Genomic DNA, 12,164 nt, shown 5'->3' on the forward strand with positions numbered 1-12,164 from the left:
AGAATCTCTGGGACACATTTAAAGCAGTCTCTAGAGGAAAATATATAGCAATAAGTGCCCACATGAGAAGAAAGGAGAGATCTAAAATTGACACCCTATCGTCAAAATTGAAAGAGCTAGAGGAGCAAGATCAAAAAAACTCAAAACCTAGCAGAAGAAAAGAAATAACTAAGATCAAAGCAGAATTGAAGGAGATAGAGACACGAAAAACCCTTCAAAAAATCAATAAATCCAGGAGCTGGTTTTTTGAAAAGATCAACAAAATAGACAGACCACTAGCCAGACTAATAAAAAAGAAAAGAGAGAATAATCAAATAGATGCAATAAAAAATGACAAAGGGGATATCACCACAGATTCCACAGAAATTCAAACCATCATCAGAGATTATTACAAACAACTCTATGCACATAAATTAGAAAACCTGGAGGAAATGGATAAATTCCTGGACAGCTGCCTCCTGCCAAGCCTAAACCAGGAAGAAGTCGAAACCCTGAATAGACCAATAACAAGGTCTGAAGTCGAGGCAGCAATTAAGAGCCTACCACCCAAAAAAAGCCCAGGTCCAGATGGGTTCACAGCCGAATTCTACCAGACATACAAAGAGGAACTGATACCATTCATACTGAAACTATTCCAAATAATCCAAAAAGAGGGAATCCTTCCCAAATCATTTTATGAGACCAACATCATCCTAATACCAAAACCTGGCAGAGACTCAACAAGAAAAGAAAACTACAGGCCAATATCCATGATGAACATAGATGCAAAAATCTTCAATAAAATAATGGCAAGCCGATTACAACAGCACATCAAAAAGCTTATCCACCATGATCAAGTAGGATTCATCCCGGGGATGCAAGGCTGGTTCAATATACGCAAGTCTATAAATGTAATTCACCACATAAACAGAACCAAAGACAAAAACCACATGATTATCTCAATTGATGCAGAGAAGGCCTTCGACAAAATTCAGCAGCCCTTTATGCTAAAAACCCTCAATAAACTAGGTATCGAGGGAACGTATCTCAAAATAATAAAAGCTATTTACGACAAACCGACAGCCAATATCATACTGAACGGGCAAAAACTGGAAGCATTCCCTTTGAAATCTGGCACTAGACAAGGATGCCCTCTCTCACCACTCCTATTCAATATAGTACTGGAAGTTCTAGCCAGAGCAATCAGGCAAGAAAAAGAAATAAAGGGTATTCAATTAGGAAAGGAGGAAGTCAAATTGTCTCTATTTGCAGATGACATGATTGTATATCTACAAGACCCCCTCATCTCAGCCCAAAAGCTCCTGAAACTGATAAGCAACTTCAGCAAAGTCTCAGGATACAAAATCAATGTGCAAAAATCACAAGCGTTCCTATACACCAATAACAGACTTAAAGAGAGCCAAATCAAGAACGAACTGCCATTCACAATTGCTACAAAGAGAATAAAATACCTAGGAATACAACTAACAAGGAATGTAAAGGACCTCTTCAAGGAGAACTACAAATCACTGCTCAACGAAATAAGAGAGGACACAAACAGATGGAGAAACATACCATGTTCATGGTTAGGAAGAATTAATATCGTGAAAATGGCCATACTGCCCAAAGTAATATACAGATTCAATGCTATCCCCATCAAGCTACCAATGACCTTCTTCACAGAACTGGAAAAAACCACCTTAAACTTCATATGGAACCAAAAGAGAGCCCGCATAGCCAAGTCAATTCTAAGCAAAAAGAACAAAGCAGGAGGCATCACACTACCAGACATCAAACTCTACTACAAGGCTACAGTAATCAAAACAGCATGGTACTGGTACCAAAACAGAGATATAGACCAATGGAACAGAACAGAGGCGTCGGAGGCAACACAACATATCTACAACCACCTGATCTTTGACAAACCTGATAAAAACAAGCAATGGGGAAAGGATTCCCTGTTCAATAAGTGGTGTTGGGAAAACTGGCTAGCCATATGCAGAAAGCAGAAACTGGACCCCTTCCTGACACCTTACACTAAAATTGACTCCAGATGGATTAAAGACTTAAACATAAGACCTAACACCATAAAAACACTAGAAGGAAACCTAGGCAAAACCATTCAGGACATAGGCGTAGGCAAGGACTTCATGACCAAAACACCAAAAGCATTGGCAACAAAAGCCAAAATTGACAAATGGGACCTAATCAAACTCCACAGCTTCTGCACAGCAAAAGAAACAGTCAATAGAGTGAATCGGCAACCAACAGAATGGGAAAAAATTTTTGCAGCCTACCCATCTGACAAAGGGCTGATATCCAGAATTTACAACGAGCTAAAAAAGATTTACAAGAAAAAAACAAACAAGCCCATTCAAAAGTGGGCGAAGGACATGAACAGATACTTTACAAAAGAAGACATACATGAGGCCAACAAGCATATGAAAAAATGCTCATCATCACTGGCCATTAGAGAAATGCAAATCAAAACTACATTGAGATACCATCTCACACCAGTCAGAATGGCAATCATTAAAAAATCTGGAGACAACAGATGCTGGAGAGGATGTGGAGAAATAGGAACACTTTTACACTGTTGGTGGGAGTGTAAATTAGTTCAACCATTGTGGAAAACAGTGTGGCGATTCCTCAAGGACCTAGAAATAGAAATTCCATTTGACCCAGCAATCCCATTACTGGGCATATATCCAAAGGATTATAAATCGTTCTACTATAAGGACACATGCACACGAATGTTCATAGCAGCACAGTTTACAATAGCAAAGACCTGGAACCAACCCAAATGCCCATCGATGATAGACTGGACAGGAAAAATGTGGCACATATACACCATGGAATATTATGCAGCCATTAAAAACGAGGAGTTCGCGTCCTTTGTAGGGACATGGATGAACCTGGAAACCATCATTCTCAGCAAACTGACACAAGAACACAAAATCAAACACCACATGTTCTCACTCATAGGCGGGTGTTGAACAAGGAGAACACATGGACACAGGGAGGGGAGCACTATACATGGGGGTCTGTTGTGGGGGAGTGGGGGGGACAGCGGGGGGGTGGGGAATTGGGGAGGGATAGCATGGGGAGAAATGCCAGATATGGGTGAAGGGGAGGAAGGCAGCAAATCACACTGCCACATATGCACCTAAGCAACAACCTTGCATGTTTTTCACATGTACCCCAAAACCTAAAATGCAATAAAAAAAAAAAAAAAAAAAAGAAAGGAAAAAAAAAAAAAAAAAAAAAAAAAATGTAAGTCAAACTGAAAGAAGCCAATCTGAAAAGGCTGTATGATTTCAACCATATAACATTCTGGAAAAGTCAAAATTATGAAGACAGTAAAAAAAAATTAGTGAATGCCAGGCATGGGGCAGGGGGTGATGAACAGGTGGAGCACAGAGAACTTTTAGGACAACAAAACTATTCTCTACGATACTATAATACATGCAGACATGTGTCATTACGCACTTGTCCAAATTCATCAAATGTAGCACTCCAAAAGCGAACCATAGTGTAAACTGTAGTCTTTGAGTGGTAATGATGTGTCGGGGTAGGTTCATCAGGTAGGTAGGGGGTGTTGATATGGGGGAAGCTATCCTTGGGTGGGGGCAGGCTTTATATGGGAGATCTCTGTACCTTCTTCTTTTTTTGCTGTGTTTTGCTGTGAACCTTAAACTGCTTTAAAAAATAAAGTCTGTTTTAAAAAAAAAAGTAACAAAAACGATATAATCCAAAGCCCTGCACAACTCCCTTTTTCACCAAATGAAAAGCCAAAGTTCTTAATGAGTAGCGTTAGAAGTTTTGCTCTGGCTATTTCCTGTCTGAAATATTCTTTCTCCAATAATCTACTTAGCTAATTCTTTTGCATCCTCAAGTCTGGTAAAATTTCACCTCTTAGTGAGAGAGATCCTATCTGCCCTAGTTAGTATTGTAAACCACTACCTGCACTCCTGATCCTCCTTACCCTACTTTACCTTTTTCGAAGTCCTTCTCACTTACATACGGTATTTGTTATGTACTGTATTTATTATCCCGATAGTTGAATCTCTGGTCTCCTTCTGTTAGGTTGTAAATCCCACAATGGATTATTTGGTTTGCTGATGTATCTGCTTAGAATCATTAAATGCTGAAATGATGAATGAATGAATATCTTCTATTGAAAGTTCCATCTTCCATAACTCAAATTTCCCATTCTTAATGTATCTCAGAAGCTAATATTGAGAAACTGAGGGATGAGTTCCGTGCATCTTAATTCAGGTATTGATTGAAAAAGAGAAACCAAAATCTCCCTAGGACATGATGACTCTGGAGAGGGGAGGGACACCTTGTGAGCTATTCATCTAAGGAAGAGAGGACTTACAAACTAAAATATCTGTTGATCACTAATATTTTAACATTTTAATGTATTTTCTTGCTGTCCAAAGTTTTAAATACCTATAAATTTACTGTTTTTTTTTCCCTCTATTCATTTTGTGTTTATGTGTTCTTTAAGGACCTTCCTACCACCAAAGTTGTAATCATATTCTTTTATACTTGCTCTAATGCTCATATAATTTATGTTGTGTGTGCTATTTAAAAATTTGGGTCTGGTCTTTAATCCCTTTGGAATTTATGCTTGTGATTTGTGAGAAATAGGGTGCTAACACCATTTTCACAAATGCAGGTCACCCCAGACCACAGACTAAATAGTCCAGCCTTTACTCTTTGATTTGAAATGTCGCCTTATCACACAGTCTGATTTTAATTCTTTATTCCTTTTATTTATTTTTTATGACATCAATACCACACTATTTTTAATTATGACATTAAACTACATTTTGATTTTCTGGTGGTAATCTCTGATTCCAACATTACAATTCACTACTCATTTATTACTGATTTCAGCCTAAATCAGTCATCTGAACATTCATGTGATGAATATTTTTGAGTATTTATATGTTATGCACTGAACATAAAAATATTGCTGACTGACTGGACTCAACTATTCAAATGTAAATTCAATGGATTGGGGCCTAGACTCTACTTTTTTAACTGAGGTTTTTTAGAGGGGAGGAAAAGGAAGAGCAACATTTATTTTCTTTAAATATTGGTTAAGTTGCTGAGGCATCCATAAAGAAGAAAGATCAGCTTTGCTAACTTTTTCTGAAGCAATACATCTAAATATGAATCAGAGGTTGGGGCTCTAATGGAAAGCCTAAAAATGTGGACAAAGGCTGGGGAATGAGTTAAGCAGAATGCTATGTAATGTCCTAAAAGCCATTATTATTTCAATTTATTTCCTATCTTTAGTGTGACAATTAGGTGGCAAATGACTTTTCACATAAAAAATTAGGGCAAGGTTTTTCCTCTTCCTCTATTAAACTTCCTTTGAGAGTTATACTCCAAGTCATGCCCAGTGAACCATCACATCCTAGGAAGATCCTGTGTATATTTGCTCACAAGTACATTTAATTGTATGTTCCTATTCCCTCAGATTAGCCTTCTGCAAAGTTAACTCATTTAATCTCCAAAGAATATGGTCATTGTTGAGCAAAAGAGAATGAGGATCAGCTGAAAACTGCAATCAGGAAGAAGGTTCAGGTTTATTCCATAAAGATAAAAATGACACCAGAAAGTCTACCACCTTTACACGGGACAGAGAAGTTGAATTTATTACAAAAGACTCTTAAACTGTGGGGTCTTTAAAATTTTAATGCTTACCCCACACACACATATACAATAGTTATAGGAGTTACTGACATCTGTTTGTAAATGATAAGAACTATAGTAATATTCAAATATAATTTATTTAAGTACATGAATGGACCTCTATCCAACAAGTATTTGTTGAGCATCTACTATTTTGGTGATAGAAAAGTGAACCAGATACAATTTCTTCCCTTAGTCAAGGAACTGCCCCTTCCCAATCAAGTGCTTTCTATCAGTGTCCAAGACAGATAAGTAAGCAGTCTTGTAACTAACCTGTTGGATGACAGAATTCTTTACTCACAGTTATTGACATCCAAAGAAATCTTAGCCTACTCTAAAGCCAATTATAAATTTCATAATTCCTGCTCTGCACACTCTCCTTCTCTCTTTAAACATCAAGTGTAATGTAATTAGCCAAGTTGCATGACCTTACTTGCCAGCTTAATGCTATTTTACACTCCCTTCTTCATTACTGAAGTTAAAAGGCTTAGTCAAACTAGACATTACTGATGGTCCCTATGATTAAAAACCCACCTAGGCTGGGCACGTAATCTTGTAATCCCAGCACTTTGGGAGGCTGAGGCGGGCAGATTACTTGAGGTCAGGAGTTTGAGACCAGCTTGGCCAACATGATGAAACCCCATCTCTACTAAAAATAAAAATTAAAAAAAAAAATTAGCCAGGCATGGTGGTGCACACACTTATAATCTCAGCTACTCTGGAGGCCGAGACAGGAAAATTGATTAAACCCGGGAGGTGGAGGTTGCAGTGAGCCAAGATTGAACCACTGCACTCCAGCCTGGGCGACACAGCAAGACTGTCTCAAAAAACAAAAAACGAACCACCTTATTAACTAGTTATTTTATTTACCAAACTTTCCAAAGAGCACAGGCATCTCTTGCACAGGGAAAAAGTGATTGATTACATTTGGGGCTGTCATATAGGGCTGTTTTCCAGATGTCATATGGGATAAGTCCCAGAGTAAATATGGATTGCTTGAGGTTGGATTTGGGATCACAAAATACATACGGAACAAGCTAAGATTTCAAAGTCTGAGATCACTGAAGACAACCAAGGAAACACCTGGGCCCTGGAACATACTGGGTACACACCATCTACCAAAGATCATTAAGAATGCTTAAAGCTCCAGAAAGACAAAAAATGGATATTCAGCTATAAAATTCGGAAAGTACAAAAAGAAGCAGTAGCACTGGCCCAAGAACATATCCTTGAACAGTCGTTCTTAACCTGTTTTTATATCTTCACTATTATGATACACTATTTTTGAAATCCTGACCCAGAGTGGAGATTCAAAATAAGAAATTACTTTCCTTCCTTAAGTAGTTTATCTGGTCTAGAAGTAATCCCTAAAAGAAGAAGAGACCTGTTCATTAACTCTCATAACTACTCCAAAACTCCATATCAGAATTTTAGAACAAAAATTCCAAAAGTAAAATGGAGAAGCAAAAATTATTATCCAGCTATAGTTCTCAATCTGGCTCACATCTCCAACTGTGCAGATTACTGTCAATGAAACGGTGATTCAGCACAGTCTATGCTGAATGCTGCTCCAAAGGCATAGGGTAAATATTGCTGACAGTATTTCTAAGTGCTTTAATGAGTAGCTCTCGAGAGATGAATAATTTCTTAACTGAGCATAATTCTCAGTTAAGGTGGAGGACATGCTTAATCTGGTAATCACGTACAAAAAATGTGGGTAATTTCTCTTGGGAGAACAAACCCTGTTACTCATAAGGCGCCCTACTGGGCAGCTCTCAAGACAATAGGTGCTATTGCACTCCTAATTCAGGTCTGGCACACATCCACATTCTCAAGATAGCATTCCTCCTCCCCTTTTTTCCCCACAAAAATAATGAAATGATGGCTGATGGCATGATGTAGGCAGCATCATAGTGGAAGGTATAACCTGGGCTTTGGAGTTAGATCTAGGTTTGAATTCTGGTACACTCTACCAAATAGCTGATAACACTTATTTCATTACAGTGTTGTTATTATTAGAGACAGGGTCTCACTCTGTCACCCAAGTTGTAGTGCAGGGGCATGATCTCAGCTCGACCTCCCAGGCTCAAGTAATCCTCCCACCTCAGCACCCCCAAGTAGCTGGGACTACAGGGATGTGCCACCATTCCTGGCTAATCTTTCCGGGTTTTTTTTTTTTTTTTTTGGTAGAAATGGGGTTTCACCATGTTGGCCAGGCTGATCTCCAACTCCTGAGCTTAAGCAATCTGCCAGCCTTGGCCTCCCAAAGTGCTGGGATTAAGGCATGCGCCACCACACCTGGCCTCATCACAGTGTTCTGCTTTTATCTGCTTCTGAAAGCTGGGGTGGGCTGTAGTAAACTTAGAAACAGGAAATACAGAGCAGCCATTTTTTCCTGCTGTTCATACTCCCTGCCAGTTATCTACTACCTGGCCCACTGATTGCCTTGCAGGAAGATGCCTTCCCAGCTATAATAAGCCCTTTGTTTCCCAGGACTCACTCATAGCCATAACCGATGCTTTCCCTAGAAAGGGCTCTTAAAAGTCTCAGGAAAGCTCAAGTTAGACAATCCTTTTTTTCTTTTTAAGAGACAGGGTCTCACTCTGTCATAAAGGCTGGAGTGCAGTGGCACAATCACAGCTCACTACTGCCTCAACCTCTTGAGCTAAAGCAATCCTCCTGCCTCAGCCTCCAGAGTATCTGAGACTACAAGAACACGCCACTGTGCCCACCTAATTTTTTTTTTTTTTTGTAGAGATGGGGGTCTTGCTTGGTTGCCCAGTTTGGTCTTAAACTCCTGGCTTCAAGTGATCCTTCTGCCTTGGCCTCTCAAACTGCTGGAATTAAAGGTGTGAGCAATCATGCCCAGCCTAGACCACAACCCTTCTTCAGCTGGTCTCCTCCTGGGAGCCTTCACCTAACAGAGCCAACATTGTCCTCCCCATACACTAAGTTTATGTTTGCTACTGGGTTTCTATATTATCACCTTTCATATCCATTTATATGCAAAATTAAGGGGGATAGATAATTGAGTTTAATGGGATGCTAACTATGAGGGGATGAGTAGGGTTAAAGGAAACCAAGTCAAGATACCTGGTCAGCAGTGTCCAGTCGATACTTCTGTAACGATGTAGTGTTCTACATCTACATTGTCTAATATAGTGGCCAAAGCCACATGTAGTTATTAAGCACTTGAAATGTGGTTAAGGTGACTAAGCCACTGAATTTACTAATTTGTTTAAATAGTCACATGTTGCCAACAGCTACCACATTGGACATTACAGTTCAGGTCTAGCAAAGAGCCATCACAACTCCTAGGCCTGAAGAGGTGAAGTAAAGAACAATTACAGAAACCTGGGGTGATGCAGAATTAGAACTCTATCTTACAGGCAAAGATTACATGACAGGAGCCATAGCCTTAGACAGAAGAATGCTGCTACTGCCAACCTGCAAACCTCTTGGGGAAGAAATGGGAATAAATACTAATGCACTCTTCTTCTTGCCCCCATTCCCTTCTGGCACCTCTGACTGGTGGAGGAACTCAACCAAAAAGAACAGAAGAGAGCTCCTGGATGGAGTCCAAAAGGTCAGCCTCAAGGAGCACAGAACAGTGAAGGGTGAAGAGTATATCTGGAACAAAACATTATTATATCCCGTGCAAAATGAATTGACGCATCAGTTTGGTTTATTGGGACTTATAAATCTAAATAAATATGGAATCAATAGCAAAACATTTATAAAAAGTATGCTGTCAAAGACCTAAAAATGTTTCCTGTTGTTAAAGCTATCTGAGTTTTCTGTTGCAATAAACAGCACAATGTTTTAATCAAACTGTGACTGTGTTCATTTCAGCTTTCCTACATTAAGAATTAGGTCAATACCATGCTCCTTCAACTATATTAAACCAAGGATCTGCGTGAAACTTTTTCGAAGGTACCATCTCAAATCACAAGGCCTGGGATTGGAAAATTTTTTTACTTTACTGAAGACCACTGTAACTCAATAAATGGATAAACTTAGATTAGAAAATCAGAGGAAGAACAATAAACTGTATACATGAATCCAAACATCCCTACTCTCAGGCTGCATGGCCACTGTCTTCAATTGTTTTCTGTACTGATTGTAGGTATTTTACCAACCTTTTTCACTTTCTGCACTGAATAGTGCTAAGGGGGAAAAAGGATGGGGAAGGGAGGAGTCGCAATAACTAGAAGGTAGTTCTATTTGTGGAAAACTTTCTTGTGTACTTTAGTGGGTCCTGAATATGAGTCCAGTCCTTACTGCCCAGCACTTAAGGAAGAAAGGTCTAATGTGACTGTATGGGGGTTGAAGTAGGTACCAAAGGAAAAGCAGTTCCCACCACCTCCAAGGAGCAGGAGCTGTTGCTCTTCAGGAAGAAGGATGCTAGTATGGTTGTGTAACATTAATGGCCGTGGCACATATGTTGTGTCAATCTGATATTCAGAGCTCAATCCTGTGGTCAAATTAATAACAGTCACTCCAGGAAATGAGGAGGAATGAATCCAGACCCCTCCAACAAGTAGCAGCTTTCCATTGAGCACATGAGCTGTGTGGGAGTACCTTGGGGTAATGGGAGGCTGGATGTCTACTGACTCCCAGAGGAATCCACAAGAGATTGGTCTCAGAAAGAACACAGAGTTCAATGGCACCTCAGAAGCCCCGAGACCTCCAGCAATGAGGGCTCCCCCTTGCCAAGTGCTGGCACTGTGAGAATGCCGGGCTTCAGGTGCTTCTCCCTCCACTGGGATCTGGACCCAAATCATTGTCTCTACATGTAGGAAATGCCAGTCACTGAGTACAGGTTCCACCACACTTCGACCCCCATACACAAACAAATATTCCTGATTCTTATAGGACACTTCTGTTGCTGAATGCCGCCAACAAGACAATATGGAATCATCCTTTCCGCCACCCTTTGTTATTGTCACTTTCAGGTCCTCAGTGCTATTATCCTCACTCTTACAAAACTGAAGTTGGAGAACCCCCAAAGCTGGACATACTGGGGAGAGTCTGCCTCCCAGAACCAGAACCTGACTCTCCGAGAGTCTTGTCATGGTGTGATAAAGGCGTCCATCCCACTGAACTCCAGTACCACAACTGCGTATTTGGCTGCCTTTCCATTCAGAATCACAGTCTCTTGAGAACAAGTGAAACTGGCTCACTCGGCAGTGCCGCCCCTCCTGCTCTCCAAATCCTCCTGCACTGAGAATAACGTCCGGGCTCAAGAGGACAGAGGCGTGGCCATATCTCTTCAGGTTTGGGCCCTGGCCCTCACTAGTGAATACACTGGCAGGGAAGACCCCTGAAGGCAAAGCAGGATTTACACAAGGAAATGCCTCTGAGGGTGGAAACACTAGGGTGTGGGAAAGAGTGTCTCCCCTAGAAGCTGCCAGAATGAAATAATGGGCGCACTTCAGATGCCACTCCTCAAACTCGTCAAAGGGTTCAATATTTTCCACCCGCCGGCGCTCTTCTGCAGGGAGAAAGCAGCGATAGAATTCATTCATATCCACAGCACCGCAGGCAGTCCAGCCAGTTTGAAGGAAGCGGCGCCTCTGCGCCTCCAGGTCAGGAAAGCGCTCGAGGCCATGCAAGGGGGAGTTTAGCTGCCGAAAATGCTGCAGCATGAACTGACCAAAGGCGTCTTGAGGCCTCATCTGCTCATAGACCACGAAAAGGGAATTAGGAAAACGCCGGGCTGCCCAGGCGATGAGGGCCGCGGCACTCTCCGGCTCGAGGTAGGTCAGCACTGCCTCGGCCAGGAGCAGAGTGGGTGAGGCTGGGTCGAGACCTGCGGCTCCCAGAGCCTCGTCCACTCGCTGGAGCTGCCGCAGGTCCAGGCCCAGGATGCGGTAGTCCACGCTCTCAAAGTACAACGCTGACGCGGGCTTGCCCCTCTGGAAAGGCCCGGTCAACGCGCACAGCTCTGGCGTCTCTCCAATCCTCTCCGCTTTGCGCCGCGCCACGTCCGGAAAATCCACCTCCCAGACTGCAGCCCGGGCCAAGCGGCCCGCGGTTTTCAAGCGAAAATAAAGAGAGTCGAACCCGGCGCCGAGGGACAAGATCTGAGCGCGAGGCGCGGCGTCGGGCACCCAAGTCTGCTCCAAGAAGGCGCGCACACAGTGCCTCACGGCGCGTGCGCGGACGTAGTAGCCTCGGTGAATGAGCGGTGCGCGGCGCACCGCGCCCGGAACCAGCAACGCGGCATAGGGGTCCTCCACGTACCCGCGCGCAGCCAGGGAACGCTTGCTGAGGGCGCTGCTGTCGTTGGTGCTCTGTACCGCTCCTGCCCGACGCTCGCGGCTCCGGGGGCCCATGGCCAGAAGAGATCCGGAACAGCAGTCTGTCACGGTCGTGAGCCGCCCCTTGGTTAGTATACTACACACGTCACTGACTTAGGTACGGAGAAAAACCACACCGGATCCCGGCCTTCCCATTCCGCCGACACGTGTGCG

At 42.2% G+C, this 12,164-nt stretch overlaps 1 protein-coding gene across 1 annotated transcript; it reads right to left on the bottom strand.

The window, feature by feature from the left end:
• Positions 1–5,558: 5,558 nt before the first annotated feature.
• LCMT2 (leucine carboxyl methyltransferase 2) lies at positions 5,559–12,143 on the bottom strand. The gene has a single exon (XM_012442361.2). It carries the CDS (start codon positions 12,024–12,026, stop codon positions 9,966–9,968), a length of 2,061 nt encoding a protein of 686 aa, XP_012297784.2. The 5' UTR covers positions 12,027–12,143; the 3' UTR covers positions 5,559–9,965.
• Between the last annotated feature and the right edge of the window lie 21 nt (positions 12,144–12,164).

This window comes from Aotus nancymaae, unplaced genomic scaffold (genome assembly GCF_030222135.1).
Source record: "Aotus nancymaae isolate 86718 unplaced genomic scaffold, 86718_ANA_hifiasm-v0.15.2.pri h1tg000062l, whole genome shotgun sequence".
In the NCBI taxonomy this organism is placed as follows: domain Eukaryota; kingdom Metazoa; phylum Chordata; class Mammalia; order Primates; family Aotidae; genus Aotus; species Aotus nancymaae.

Excerpts from the sequence above, each read along its gene's own strand:
- LCMT2 (XM_012442361.2), bottom strand. The coding sequence starts at position 12,026 with ATGGGCCCCCGGAGCCGCGAGCGTCGGGCAGGAGCGGTACAGAGCACC.